The 15,875-nt window shown below is 40.2% G+C and overlaps 2 protein-coding genes across 6 annotated transcripts in view; one reads left to right on the top strand and one right to left on the bottom strand.

Annotated features, from left to right (window-relative positions):
* The window catches only part of LOC128876295 (centrosomal protein of 290 kDa), a 76,269-nt gene that overhangs the window by 14,777 nt on the left and 45,617 nt on the right, over nucleotides 1–15,875 (bottom strand). The window lies entirely within an intron of this gene.
* The window catches only part of LOC128876296 (peroxidase), a 36,655-nt gene continuing 32,275 nt past the window's right edge, over nucleotides 11,496–15,875 (top strand). For 2 of the 5 annotated variants that reach the window (XM_054122529.1, XM_054122528.1), the window contains exon 1: nucleotides 11,511–11,932. In XM_054122529.1, coding sequence (XP_053978504.1) covers nucleotides 11,925–11,932 — 8 coding nt within the window. In that variant the 5' untranslated portion in view covers nucleotides 11,511–11,924. Of the gene's footprint in view, nucleotides 11,933–15,875 lie in introns of all 5 variants that reach the window. The other 3 variants (XM_054122526.1, XM_054122531.1, XM_054122527.1) reach the window with 3 other exon arrangements.

Below are 15,875 nucleotides of genomic sequence, written 5' to 3'. Positions count from 1 at the left end.
TAAAATTTGAAATTCGATATTTGGTTGTGCCATGGTGATCATCTTTGCTACAACAGTCATCGTCGTCAACATTGTCAATATTGTCATCGTCAGTTTCATTCTAGCCCAGTTCTAACAAGCTAATCGTAGTAAGATGGAATTTTTGATAGGTTTGTAGATTCTTGAGTCTCTAGGGCTGGGATAGTTTAAATATAAAACTTGGAATTGCATGTTGCATTGTCAAGTCGCAATGCTTGCAGTAACAGCTACCCAACTACTTATTTAAATAAACAAACAATGCATTCCATCCATGTTGGTAAACAATAAGATCTGGATAAGTCAGGTTCACTCGAAGACGAGTGCAGGAAGGAAAGCAAGAGCTCTTCGTTGAATTTTGTTTATCGGTTTCTGTTTGCCGATGCTGTTTGCAAATGACTTGCCAGATGGTCATACGCGCGTGCAACTGTCATTGCCACTCGCGCGCACGCGTGCACACCGACGCGCGATGATCACGCACGGTGAGCGCGTTATATCATTGTCCCGGATCCAAGGCGTTTCTCAGCAACGCGTTTGCCGTTCACATTTGTTCAGATCGGTAACACCGAGACCACCGGTCAAACCAGTTTAAAAAACATTTTTCGACCGGAGTTTCCGGCGCCGCCCCGAATGCGTCGCCAAGGATACGCGCGTTTTGCGAATCGTTCACTCGAACCATCCACACGGTGAACGTTGACGAACGTAACGTTATGAACGTGTTCTACACGCTCCAGGATGTGGATTGTGTATAGCAAAACGATGGATAGGGGAGAGAGTCGGCGTTAGTCCACTTAGCTGATTTAATCTTGTGTTTTCTATTTGGTTATTAATTGATTAATATTGGAGATCGTAGATTAGATGATTATAGACCTATGATTATTAGAATAAATCGATTCGTTGTGATTCTTTTTTGTAACAGTGTTTCTCAATCTTCAGTTGGATCTTCTTAATGAAGAAATTGTTATCGTAGAATTGATTTTTTGTTTTTGTCATTGTAATTTGAAGTTGCTCGTCAAAAATATGTATTTTCGATTTAATGCCTTTTTAACTTCTACTTTTTTTTTATGTTATAACAGTGTTTCTTAGTCTTCACCTTTCCATAGATCTTCTTGATAAAGGAAAATGACGTACTCTTCGTTGCTTGTCAAAGATGTGTATATTCGTTTTAATATCCATTATTCAATCGAAATAGCTTCATATTTTTCATTTCCACTTTTTCTACGTTGCGAGGAATATATGTCTCCCTATTGTAAAGTGCTGCAACACTGACATCCTACATAATGAAGCTCCGATTGATCGAAAATTGTTCAGGAGTTCCAGATAACTACTGGTTATTTATCTACTCCCTCGATTCGCTTTCGATCGATCGTTTGATCGAAGCTGAATCGACGAGACGTGGCTCGGAGCGACGTTCTGTTGCCCAACAGCGCTCCATTTATCGCTGGTATTTTTTGTTAATACCACTAAACGTAAAAGTCCATGGGCGTTGGAGTACTTTCGTTAATTAAGAAAGGCGGCATCAATCAGTGGCGGGTATACATTCACTTAACTTTTTTGCACTCGTGAAGATTAATTTGTATCTACGTCGTAATTGGGTACAAAGTATCATTCTTTGAGAATAATTTATTTTAACCATTTTTGTTCAATTTGAATCGACTTTCCAACGATACTTGCGTTTCTCTAAGTGGAATATATTATTCTTTTGACGAAAATTCCACAAGTGTTTTAAGTATTTTGGTTAAATTAGAACTATTAAACAATTGGCAGTATTAGGCAACAGCAAAATTAGCGATACAGAAATTGAGAACACCTGATTTTGAGAACATCTGGCACGACGTTCGTGCAGAGTGTTTGAAGTTGTTGTAACATGATCGAACCTTGCAACTATCGCGTTGAAGCAACTTTGCTACAATATTGCTAGACATTGAAAGGCATAACTCGATTTCGATAGATTCATTACGAAAGATTGCGGCATTAAATATGATCGTCTACAACGTTTTAAAACTAACAATAGATAATTATTTCTCGCGAACAACGAAATTATTCCTTGCGACACGAACTATAAAGAAAGGTGTTAATATTGCACGTATGCTATTTTTTCATCACAGACCTACTCTTTTTGCGAATCTCTGGAGTGCGAATGAAATATTAATCGTTCATCGTGGCATCGTATCAGTAGCTAATTAAACGATTTATTATTATCAAATTTTATTATTGTTTTTGTACCCTTATCGTAATTCAGAAGGAATGTATTCATTGAAAAGTGTGTGGTAAATTGTATATTCGCATTCCAGGTGTAAGCATTGCTATTACTCAATTTTCTGATTATTTTCACACTCTCATGGAAATTCAGAAAGAATGGACGCAATGAAAATTACGTGGTGCCATCGATACAAAACAGCAGATCCACATTCCGCGTGCAACTATTCCACTTGTAGAAAAAGCCGACAAAGAGACCGCGTGTCAAGTTCTTCGACTTGCTCCTCGTTCGTCTTCTCCTATCTCGAATCAAACAAACGGTTATGATTCGTCCCACTTGTATTATTCATCCTGTACAGCGTCTTCTTGCTTGCATTTTTTCGTCTTTTCGCATTGCGAAAGGAGTACGACGTCAGTGGTTCTTAGCGTTCCGGTGCATGAACAGTTTTGAAGGGGATTCGACACGTAAGCTCAACCGTCAGAGCCGAATTAAGATTTTATTAGGCCCCTGGGCAACACACGATGTTCGAGACTCCCGGTAATATATCAATAAGACAAAAGATTTCAAGGAAAATCGAATACGAAGTAACAATCTGGCTACCATGATTCTTCTGAATTTTTTGATTCATTTTTGGAAGAAAATAAATAGAAAAAAAGGACGAAAATTAGAATAGAAATGTAATGTTGGTTTTCCACAAGGGAAAAGATGTAAGTTATAATAATAGGAACATAGGTGAAAATAAATGGGAGTAGATTACGAAATACTGGAGGAGACGTAGTATTTGTCGTCACGTATGGGTTCGTCAGAAAATGAATAGGAATAAATGAAGAATAATAGTACTTTGTTTTTATATCATTGGCTCTCACTGAGGGAGGAGATGTAAAATATTACAATAAAAAAATAGATGAAAATAAACAGAAATATGAAATTGTGGAATATTTCTGAAGACAATATAATATATGAGAAAATATAGTATTTATCTTTCCATATTGACTTGTTTCTTTTTCTTTTCAACAACTACTCTTGTATTACCATATTTCATAATTTCTTCTTTACGAGGCTCTGCAGTTGGCCGAAACGTCAGCTTACAAAACATCTCTCTCATCTCGAAATTGAGCTGTTCATTACACCAATCAACTTTCCCATACCCTCGATCTGATTCGAACGCTGAAAACCTCTGACGTGTCATATACATTTTACTCGCACGCAACGGATAAATTCCCCCCGAAAATGCTCACTTTTCGACCTCATCTTAAAACCACCGTCCCTTAATTCATCCGTGTCGGCAGCCGAATAAATACGTTCCCCGCGGTGACCTCGTGACACCGCTAGTCGCTTTCGTGGATCGTGAATGCGCGGAGAAAGTTTGCAGTTTTTTCCTTTTTTCCTTGGTAGATTCACATCAGCCCGAAATCGTGGCACGCAACACGACGTTCTCGCCGCACTTATAAACGAAACTCGTTCTCCGTGACGAGCCATCTTCGCGCTGGTGCCCCATACAAATTGCACGTTATCACGGCGTCCATGGAGTACGTTCCCATCAGTGTCGCGCGCTCGATCATCCGTTCAAATCGCAACGACCGACGATTTATCGGTAATTCGCCCGTTACATCCGATTAAGTCGTGATTACCGCCAAAACGGATTTCACGGCTGCGGGATAAAGATAAACGAGCCAACGCGGAACGAAGATCGAACGAAAATATCGCCCAATTACGGCGAAGTGCGCTCTTGTCGCGACGCGATCGACGCGGAGCCTTTTAACGAGGTGCCGTTTAAACGGCGGAAGTTAATGACCGTGAGGGTAGAAAGTCCAAGATTTCGATCGATTCACGATTATGCCACTGGCAAATTGATTCTTTTTCTATATAAATTTTTATATTTATTTACCATGTTTATTCTAAGCTCATGTTTTTACTATAAACTTTAAGACTGCTTTTTAGTAAGGTACGGAAGGTACACTATTTTATGCTCAATAAACTCAAATAAATATTACAAAATAATATTTTTGCTCGCCTGAACAATTGAATGTTCCTATTTTCCACACCGAAGTGTAACGAAATTGGCCCTGGTGTACCGTGCGACGTAAACAAGCTCGAATATTTCCCCTTAGGCGTAACATGGACGGATTTCTGCGTTCGACGGTTACTGCAGAACAATTAAACCACTTCTGCAATCCGCGACTTTCAGCGGTCAAATGACGACCGTTGGCAAAATCGCTCCGGGGCAAAATTTTGCGCGCCCCTTTAACCCTGCGGCGTATTTACAAATGTGGAACAGTGATTCTTAACGTTTTTGCACGAAACCTTATTGAACAACTGGCAGACCTCATAGACTCTTTCCTTGCAATAACAATTCCAAGAATTCATTCAATGTTTATCAACCGGTGGTTCGCTTAATTACTTTGGAAATTCCTCGAGTCGAGTGTTTACAAAATTTTCGGGTTTTGTTATGACATCGAATCGAGTACTGTACGACGTCATAGCATGGCTGACGTAATTTCAAGACATGTATAGGGCGGATATAGTTTTAAATACGAGTGATGGAAGTAAATATTCAAGTGGAAGAAAATTTGGATGATCTTCCAGTTATTTTCAATTCCTTTCCTCGGTGCTTATTACATACATAGTCCTTCGTGTGTATGTTGGAATATTTACTGTTGTGCGATGTATTAGGACGTACATTCTGTTTAACAGAAATACAAATTTTATTTAATTACACTCAATATATCCCTCTACAAGTTCCCATAAATCTGTCGACCAACTTAAAAGTCCGTGGGCCAGAGGTAAAGAACCGCTGATGTTGAACAAGGCGTGATAGTTGACGCCGTGTAGTCACAATTTGGCAGACCTGTTCGTTACGTAACGAGCACGGCCATTTTCTCGACACGCACTTGCTGAAAATGTCAGCTCTACATACGCGGGAACTAGACGATAAAGGAAGTGGACTGCGTTGGGCTACTGCCAGGATACTACTATGACCACTTACAAGTAAACATTTAGCTTGTTGACTATATAAATATGATGTATCATGTGGTATATGATCTAAGAGAACCCTTAACACTGAAATTTATGTATTTCAAACTTCTACTAATTTTTGGAGTCCACTGTCGTAACAAGGAATCAACTTGATTCATAATTAAGATAGAGTTGTATGATAAATAGACTAGGGATGTTTGTGCACAAATATTATAGAGTTTAGAAGATAAGGCATACTCTTTCATTTAAGACTCAATTCTTTTTCTATATCTCTGAAAATATTAAATTGTGCAAACATCCTCAGTCTATTATCAGTTTGTTTCATTACCTAAACTTACTATTCCAATATTCTATTTTTCTAAGTAAATCCTTGTAGAACAGTGGTTTCCAAAATTGTTGAAAGGAGCCCCCCAAAAGAAGAGGGCGAAATACAGTTCGAAGTTACAGAACGAAGTACCTTCTCTTACAAATCTAATTAAAAACCTGAAGAAGGCCACGATGATCGATAGACATCGTCGTTCACGCGAACTAATAAAAATTGACTCTGATCGCTCTACATAACCAACAAACGTGAATTATTCACTCTTTGCCGAGGCAGTGATCAAAGGAGAGCAAAATTTAAATTTGATACATCGTGTCCACCATTTATTACAATGCAAATTGGGTTGCATAACGGCACGAAGACGCGATAAGTATTGAGCGCATGTGCGAGGGAACATCTACCTTTTAATTCGCGACATCGCCGTCGTAGATCAGAGAAATTGAATGTCGCGACCGCATGAACGTTCAATTATAAAACAATGATTCATTTCCTCGCGCAAACATCAACTGTTCAGCTACTCGTGATAAATTTCGGTATTCAAACGAGTACTTTTGTTAAAAAAGGGACCAGGCGAGGTGTTACGCGTTGATTTTGCGAAACTTTGCAAGTCAATGAAGAACCAAAACATATTTCGCTCATCTTTGGACATCATTTGTCTAAATTCACGTTATGGTTCAGAAGATATTTAACAATAAAACTTGTCAATTTTTCCAAGTTATGTGTTCAGTTACTAGCTACAGTTGTTATTTGTTTATATTACGAAATTCGACTCGAATAATTTTATTTTTATTAGAATCTTTTCGGAAGAAAGATACAAATATTCGTATACGAAGTCTCCCGCATCCGTACTATTTTTTAAATTGTATATTATCCATCTGGTCCAAAGTCAGCTACATTTATAACATAATTGTACCTAGAAATCTGAAATGGTTCTAATTTTATCCACTTCAGCCATGAGAGTCGTAAACAGAAAATTCAAAAGAGAATACGTATTATAATAGTCCTTCTGATAAGGCGATTTGTACCCAGGTAGTTATCCCAGCCACTCGCGATGTTATTCCCTTCTACACGATGACGTAACATTTCACAGAACTTCGTCATTGGAGTTTAATAATACGCGACCGTTATAATATTGTACAGGCGCGTAGTTTGTTTATCGCGCATTCCTAGAAACAAGTTCGAGCCTCAGAGAACATAAGTCGCGCGTGAAATCGACTGTGATAAGACGGAAGTCTTGTTTACAGCGCGACCAAAAGAGTGATTTAAACGCGAACCTTGCGTAGGAAACTGTTCATCGAGTAATTTCTTCTTCTGTTACATGAACTTTAGTTCTCAAAAATATAAAAGGAAATAATTCTTACAATTAGACATATAGATTTATAGTAATTTTATGCCATTATGAATAGCGAGGTGCTTAACTCGTTAAATATAACACTGTTCTTGACATGAAAATCCTGTACTTTTTGATTACTTGGTACACGAAATTAATTTCAATGTTTGTCTTGCTCCTTATTAACAAAGATGATACACGTCCGATGCTTGTTAATATCGCGAAATATCATTAACTCCGAATGTTTTCTCAGAGAACATTTCTGTTTATCATTAGTACAAGTCCAGGCTTGAACAGTCCACACCGAGGGCGGCTCCGAGACATTAATTTGACTGATACAGCATATTACTCACTCACAATTTACCATCCGTTTAAAATCCAGAACAATTCGTCCTGAAAGAAACGCGAATTAATCGAGAAAGTGTTACGTAGCATAATTACAAAGTTACAAGTGTAGCTACTACATAAGCACCTAACTTGAAAAAATCGAAACATGTTTTATTATTAAACACAAACCATTAAGTTAATTTACACAAACGTGCCAATTTTATACTGTCACATTCGTATCAGGTGGCATTTAATATTGTTCGGTCAATCTGTATCGCGTGTCAAAATAAACGGAAGCATAGTTTTGCGACTAATGATCCAAATCGATGATTGCTACCCTTCATAGCGATTTCCTCGTTTAATTCGAGCTAAGGCGAGAATCAGCTATGAAAGTTTCTATCGGAGGATCGGTTTCTCTCCCGCGAGGAGGACGGGGAATGGAGAACGTAGAACCTCAGGAAGATCTACGATATAATTACATCGTACATCGCATTTTTCCGTCGCGTGAACGTCTTGCGTTAAAACTGAAAGCCAGACCGCGATCATGTGACTGGTGCCTAGCGAGCACCGCTTCGGGGGATCTATATGTACCAATTTCTCGATCGCCGCGCGATAAATCTCTAATAGATGCGACTCGTGCGTTTATTGCGTTTTTCTTTCGGCAGCGCAATAAATATTTACCTCCGCGGATGCTTTTACGATTCGATACTGCTTACAAATTCCGCGATCGTTTCTGCTCAATTGCACGAGTTTATCTGACGAGAGATGATGCTGACTTATTTATGAGCAATCATTTTCGGAATTTACAGAGAGGTTGCTTCAACCTTTGGTGCTGAGGTGTTGGATTATGCGAGGAGGCGTTAAAAAGAAAATTTACATCCTCAACATATTAACTACACGGAGAAGATATTTTTTTTTTTTTTTTGATGATTTCACAATTTGTTCAACGGTACTACTCTACTCTGTTCGTTTATTAAGATTTCAGGTCAGACAAATCTGAGCAGAACAGAGGAGATAAATGAAAATTGAAATACTTGAATCGTGGAGAATAAAATACACACTTTTAAAAGATAACTAAAGCTTTTCAACGAAAATATTTTTATCCTAACGATCTATATGGATTTTATAGCAGACATTTTAAAATATATTTCTGCAACGGAGGAAGTCAATCATTTTGAAAAACCATTCTAATAAACTGACTCGAACAATGTGTATTTAGACACGTACACGTGTTCCAGGATACGTGGAGTATTTATCGCCTGGCTTAGACCAATATTTCTACATTTATTGTCCACTTGTATTAGATCGACTAGCGCAACAATCAATATGCCGTTTAATATGCAGAATGATCGCATCTGCGCGCCAACTGATTTATGTTGTACAGCGAAACGGATCGTAGTTCAATCTTTCGAGTTCCACCGGGGTATTATTAAAGAAGGTACACCGAGGCGATAAATTTATACTCGGATATACGTAAACATCTTAATGCACGCGAACGTTGCGAGCGTCATTTCAAGCGAACGATACGTCGCATGCAAGATCGCTGAGGAGTCGAGAAACGATTGTACAAGTTTCAGCAACGAGACCTCGTTTATTGCGCGCTGAAACGGAAAATCCGGAAGCGGGAAGCGTTTTCGTCGCGACGGAAACGGAGAAACCGATATTGTTGAATTGTGAATCTCGATACAAAAATAAAATAAAATACAAGTCATGTAATGATTTTTTAACGAAAGTACTCGATATACCTAAAATACCTAATATAATTCTAAGTACAATCTCACAGAGCAGTACTTCCTAAACTTTCTCCTTCTCCCTTTAAAAAAAATAAAATAATTAACGACCTCGAGCTTTACAAACTGACCATGCCCTACGAATCAACCGTCAATACAATCCTTAAAAATATTCCAATCGAAAAGAACGTCGAAAGTGGACCTATGAAGCAACCCTAGTCCAAGATCTCTAAACGGAGCTCAGTGAAAGATAACGTCCGACGCGCTTTCGTTGCTACGATTTGATCGATCACGGCCGCTATTCAATGATCCACAACGAGAGCTGATCACGATTTGTAAGTGTCACTTCGATTTCTACGATTCGCAATCAGCGACTAATGCACGACTCGCTACGGAGCTCACCTAACCCGCAGGCCATCCTCTGATTGATCTTTTCACACGGTGCGATCTAAATCAAAGCAAAGGTATCCAACGATACCTCTTACGTCATCGGGATCGATACGTTTCTTATGCATATGAGTCACGGAGGTTTCGAACGGAACTTATCGGAGTTGTAGGCCAAACAATTTGTAACAACCGGATCTGTTAACGCTGAAACTAGGAAAACGATCAATTTTATCTATGTACTGTGCAGGGATGGGAAGTCGGCTAGTGAGTCTGATTGGTAACAGTAGGTATAATCACAGAGATTATACTACAGAATTCTACCGTGTAATACGAATTATGATATAGGATTCTAATTAGAGAGATTATACTGTCACTAATCAGACCCACTAGCCAGCTTTTTACCTCTGCAAAGTGCTTCAAACTACTTTTTAAAATCTCTGTTAGTAACAGTTCTTTCACCACAATATTTAAGGACAAATATTATAACAGATAATTTTATCGATAAATTAGCTTCCCCTCCCACTAATTACAAAGTTCCACCATAAATGAATGGCGTGAAGTTCGCGTGTCATCGATCATTTATTTCCTCGCAATTGATTCATTCGATCGCTCAACAGATCAGAACCATGTCGTCTTTTCCCTTTAAACATCTCCCCTTTTAATCTTCGCGTCTTCACCTGACAGCCAAACGTTACCAACGTGTCCCATCGAGACATCCGAATATCCACAAAGTGCAACAGTGTACACGACGGGTTTACTTTAATTGGAGCACCGTGCGCCGAGGTCTCGTTAGTCGACGATTTCGCGAATACGCACGGTCAACAATTTGATTTCATTATGTAATCCAATACAATTATTCTATCCACTGTTCAAATTCGCGCGACTTTCATAACCTTACGCAATGATGTTTAAGAGCTGCGTGCCGCTTATGTAACGAGAATCGAATGCCCATTTAATATCGTGCAGTCCCCTCGTAAAAGGACTTCATTGCTTTCGGCTTAACGATGCCTCTGCTTTGAAAGGCGTCCTTGGTTTTCGTTGCTGCGAGAGCATTCAGTCTCACGCGATTCATTCATACGTTAATCGTATCGCAATTGAAACTTGGGCGTTTGATCAGCGCGAACGACGCGAACATATCAAGGAAATCTAAGACGTTCGGTTTCGAAGATTCTTTCTTTTCAGGAGTGCGAAAGCTTTATAGTTTGTAACCTCTAAGATTGACAGTATTTCGCTAAAAGCTCACGACTCGAGATCGATACGTAGACCTAACCCTTAAGCCAATAACAACGTGTGAGACACGTGATATGGAATTCGAGTCGAATTATGAAAAGCACGTGTCAGAGAGGTCGTATAAATGTGCACGAGGGACTTGTTCCTATATATACCTGGCCATGGCACGTACGGTTCCAGAGTAAATCACAGGACAAGGGGTTAACGAGAAGAGACATATTTTTAAAAAATCGTTCTTGAAGTGGGCTAAATTCTGTGGTGTGCGAGCTCAAGCGAGCTCGCGTAGACGAAATCGGGCTCTTAACGAATTAATAATTCAATATTTTCGACGTTTCTTGAACTTTTTCATTAGAGTGAACTGCCTAAATGAATTGTGCGTCGAGTCTTCGAAGTGACTCCAACCCAAAAGAGCTCGACAATTGACCCCTCATAGCTTGTAGCCTAGTTGAGCCCCTAACGTGTAGACCGAGTTAAGCTCTCGACGAAGAACTACATTACTTGTGAAACTTGGAAGTTTTCATTAGGATAAACCTCCTGGATCAGCCCCAGATCGAGTCCCCGAAGTGTTCCCAAGCCGATCGATCCCGCGAGCGCGGTTACGACCGCCAAGGCATTCCAATTGCCCAGGACGATTAATCGGGTGGCGACTTTCGGCGTCGCGTACGTGTTTCGGTGAGCACGCGGAGACACAATCGACGTCTCGAATCGAGGGCAGCAGCCGGCGGCTCGTTCAGAGAAAGGAAAGTAAAACGTGGACGGGAGTCTACGCCTCCTCCGCCTCCCTCTCCCTCTCGCTCACTCCCTTTTCCTTTTTTCGCGTTCTCTCTCACCTGGAGGTTCGTTACCTCGAGCCTAAGGTAACTTACTTCTCCTCCCCTCCCCTTCCCTCGTTCGAGCGCGTTTCGCGGGCTTTTGGGGAGCTTTCCACCACCAAGCGGAACACGAACGTAGCTCAGCGATAAAGAACTATACCGGCACCGCGGACGCAGGACACGAGAGTTACTGGATTATACGAGACACTCGGTCAGTGAGGCTCTAACCGACAATCGCCTAACACGAGACCCGTCGAGTGGTCACCTGGACTACCCGCTGGACAGTCCGAACTAACGTCCAGTCTGTAGACTTCATCGATTCCGCTCGTTATCGCGCGAACGTCGTCCTCCTTAGCCTGGAACGGTGGTGACCAGTCAGGATTCGCGGATTTGGAGATCGTCGCGTCTCCTCGTCGTTTCCGCGCCTCCATCCTCACGTGAGACGGTCTTTTTTTTTTGGCCGTGGTTAAGGAAGAAAGTGCGTCGGAAGTGATACATTCCCGCGTCCGTTTGATACTAGCGATCATCGACGAGCGATCCTGATCTCCCTTCGTGTGGAACGCTTGAAAGGCAACGTGGAGCACGTGATAACAGAATGCACGGGTGAGTTACAGTTCAGAGGACAAAAGAGACTGGCTAGACGAAGAACGGCTGCTCGATAGAGTTTTCGCCGGCTAGTTGCCCGTGGGCTGATCTCGTTTGCGAGGGGAACCAATCGATTTTCCAGCCACTCGTTATCTTCTGGCACCGGGGGATCTTTAACCCCCTGCTGAGCACAACGCGCCATTATTACAGGATGCCAGAGGATAGAAATAATTCGAATGTTCGGTGAGGGAATTTTGTGCGAATTTGCACAAGATATTTTGACGTGAGAACATCTAGCTGCTAGGAGGTCCAGACACTGGTTACTTAGTTGGAGTTAGGTATTTTTGGAGACAATTCGGTTAGATCGGAGTATAAAGTATAATTGAAAGAAAGTAAAAGTCGTGTTGCCAAGTTTGCAATGACGATATCTTTAGGAAATTAAACCAGGTTAGGTCTGGGTAGTTTTGGAGACAATTTGGTTGGATTGGAGTACGAAGTATAATTGAAAGAAAGTAAAACTCGTGTTGTAGAGGGTCGATCACTGCACCGTGACACACTCCTGTTTCGTGAAATTTACAATGGCAATATGCGTCTGTTCTGGGTCTGATATTTACAAGGGCACAGTAAAAAAATAAAATCAAAACACATCGAAAAATAATATCAAATGGCTTTTAGGAAAATAAGGTGTGTCGAAATTCACAGGTAATTTGTATTCGATAGAAATGTTCTGTTAAAGAGTTGAGACAGTATTCGATGCAGTTTAACGTAACTGTTTGTTGCGGGATTTACGAACTTTGTTTAATGCTTCTGACGCAAGACGTTGTTACACCTATCCAATTAGCCCAAAGAATCGTTGCACTCTCGAGAATTGCTGCACGCACATTCAGTTCGCCGTCGTACACAGTGCACCGAACAATATATCGCCGATATAATATTGAATGGATGATTATAATATCGTTGAATGAACTCATTCTGATCTAGGGATCCCAACTTTGAATAAACTTTGAATAAGCGTAACTCTGGTCGGCGCGAAGACTTTCAATAGAAATGAATGCCAATCGCTTCGATAGAGTTTCCGTGATGCAATGCGAGTGCATTAATGTCGTGTAAAAAACACAGAACGAAACGCGAAGTGCATTGCCTGTTACGCGTGAGTTACTCTGTTGTATGAGTTTCATAGTACTTCTCGAAGAGTTGCTTAAAGTGGTTTCAATATCGAAGTGCTTTATAATATAATATAAAACGTACAATTTTTCCTCTGATCTATATATCATTCCTATATATAACTTTATATATATTTTTCACACATAACTAATTTATATATAATTTATACACAGCATTTTCATCTATACATCTGTATCTATATATAATATTTTCCATAAATAATTTTCTTGAAGCTCTTTACTACCATTTCACTGAGAATATATCAATAAAAAAGAGCTCTATAAAAAAAGAATTTGTTCATGTGTATATACATACGTTCCTTTTCGATATCTTCAATATTTAATTCTACACTTCAAATTCTAATTTCTCTTCAACAAGGCAAGAAACAAATATTGATTTTTAATTTGTAAGGAACAAACAGATCTTCTACGCATGGATTTCGCTCGCATTGGCCTAGGCGCTCGAGTCGCGATGGAGAACGAACGTCCGGAATGCGATTAGTTGGCGAAGACGATCAATCGCGGTCCCGGGAATCAATTTTCTCGTACTTCTCTTACCGCAAACCCGATCGAGAGAGCATTGCCTATTGAAAACACGCGAAATGAGCTCTATCGGTCCGAAACGCGTTACAGGGAGCTGCGAGGAAAGTGAAAGGAGAATCCGCGGTAGACGCAACGAGAAAGTAATCCACTTGATCTTTATTCCGATCAGACCGCCGTCTCTTATCTGAATCGCGTTGTTACGCGTAACCGCAGGCTGAGAACGTTATCACGTGCCGATTCCTCCGGCCGGGTAATTAGTAATTAGCGACGATTCCGTTTCATAACCCGCGAATTCGATACGCTCTTTCTCACTTTCACCGGGCAGTGACCATTGAGAATCTCGTCTTTCAGCCGCTGAAATCGAGTGTCGGATGCGTGCAATTACATTCTGAGATCTTAGAGCATGAAACCGTTTGGTACTTAAGCGAGGACAGGTCAAGAGACTTGCTGTTACATTTACGAATCTTTCTGTGTCGATGCCGAATTTTTGGGAGAAATATTTTGCATGTACGTGGAAAGTACATGCTTCGGACAGTGTATCCATTTATTTTCAGTGAAATATGGCGAACTAGAATATTGGCGTTCTCGTGATACTATGTACACTGAAAATTCCAAGTTATAGGCTAGGGGTTGATTTCTAAATAGATATTTGACAGAGAATTTACTCTAAGATTATATTGCTCTACGGCTCTATCGCTCTATGTAATATTGCAAAAAATGCACCTGGTATCATGAAGCGTTATATTGAGAACATACGATAGCATTGGTGACTATATCTCAGCCATTTTATGAACATTGTCTAACAAGCTTCCAAGTTACACTCGAAAAACGAATTCATTAAATGACCATAATTCTCATTTTACAAATCTGAGTCTTCAGTTTCGCATAATTCTAATAATTGTGTATAATTTTCATTTCATGGAAAAAAACTTCTATTCCGAGTACCGTAAACTCTCACGTTTGTCCTACAAGAGCGCGAACGAGTTACGTGGTCCGTTCGTGAGCAGCTTGCATCGAGTAACTGCGGTCTCGTATTTTTTCGAGCGACTTCTTTTCGAGTTTTCACCTTTCGCCGGCTTCCGGTACGCCCAAAGATTTTCTACGTCCGTTGATTCGATTTCTCGCTGTTACGCGGCCGGAATACCGGGTCAGTTCGTATAATTCGTACGAACGAGACGGCCAACCAGGCGTTTCCGCACGAAAAAAAAATAAAAAAAAAAAAGAGAATCGACCAGGTATCGTGATTGACTCGCGGCCAGACCACCAACGTAACGGTACGGACGTGATCCCTCACGTGGAAAATGATTCAGCGCGAGGACGAGCACGATGACCGCAGAAATGATTGCTCCCGTCACGGGACGATTTTTCTGTTGCCGTCTGTGTAAATACGATATTAATTTCGCTCAGGGAGATTGTATTTTTAATTCAGTCGTGATTAAGAAATTGTTTTTCTTTTACTCAGAAAAATGTACGCCAATTGTTCCTTGTTTTGTTAACTAATTTATATAATTTATATAATTAATATCGAGGCCACTTTTAGACGGTAATTTCTGGACGTTACATAATTGAAATAACAGGGAACAAATCACCAGAGATATTATACGAGTTCCGGTCCTGGCAACGATTTATTTTATTGCTACCATTGCAAAGAAATTACGTGCAAATCTGTTATAAAGAATTACATTTTCGACACTAAAAAAAACCTGCATCAAACCGAACATCACTTCTGCGACGAAGGCTATTTAAAATTAATTCATTTTAATTAACCTCTGCGATTATTATTGGACAGATCTCTTTTTTCTTCGTTATTAAAGAATGTTCACGTTTTTGCAACCACTTATAGCAGTCAATTCGAGAAATGTATCACGCATCCAACATTAATCTTTTTCTGCAGCCCCAGACGGATTTATGGTCTTTTTATGCATTTCACGGAGGATTCCGCGAATTGTATCGATTAAATCCGGGCAAAGTCAATGACTGGAGGCAGTTGGTTAATAGGACTTATGAAACGCGCGACCGGTTTATCGGTGCGTTTCATCCGTGAGAAGCGTGCAGAATGGGCAAGGTGACCAGAAAAAAAAAGGAACTGAAATCGTTTCAAATGTCGATCGCCTTTCTTATCTGATTAATATGTGGAACGTTGTGTACTTTCATTGGCATCCTCGTGTGCTAAACCGTGAATATTGTTCGACGAGATAAATCGAAGCTCGAAGATCGAAAGCGCACGCCTTCAAGTATGTAAATTAAACATTCGA

The sequence above is a fragment of the Hylaeus volcanicus genome, chromosome 5 (genome assembly GCF_026283585.1).
Source record: "Hylaeus volcanicus isolate JK05 chromosome 5, UHH_iyHylVolc1.0_haploid, whole genome shotgun sequence".
Lineage (NCBI taxonomy): Eukaryota > Metazoa > Arthropoda > Insecta > Hymenoptera > Colletidae > Hylaeus > Hylaeus volcanicus.
This window is presented reverse-complemented; position numbering and strand designations above follow the sequence as displayed.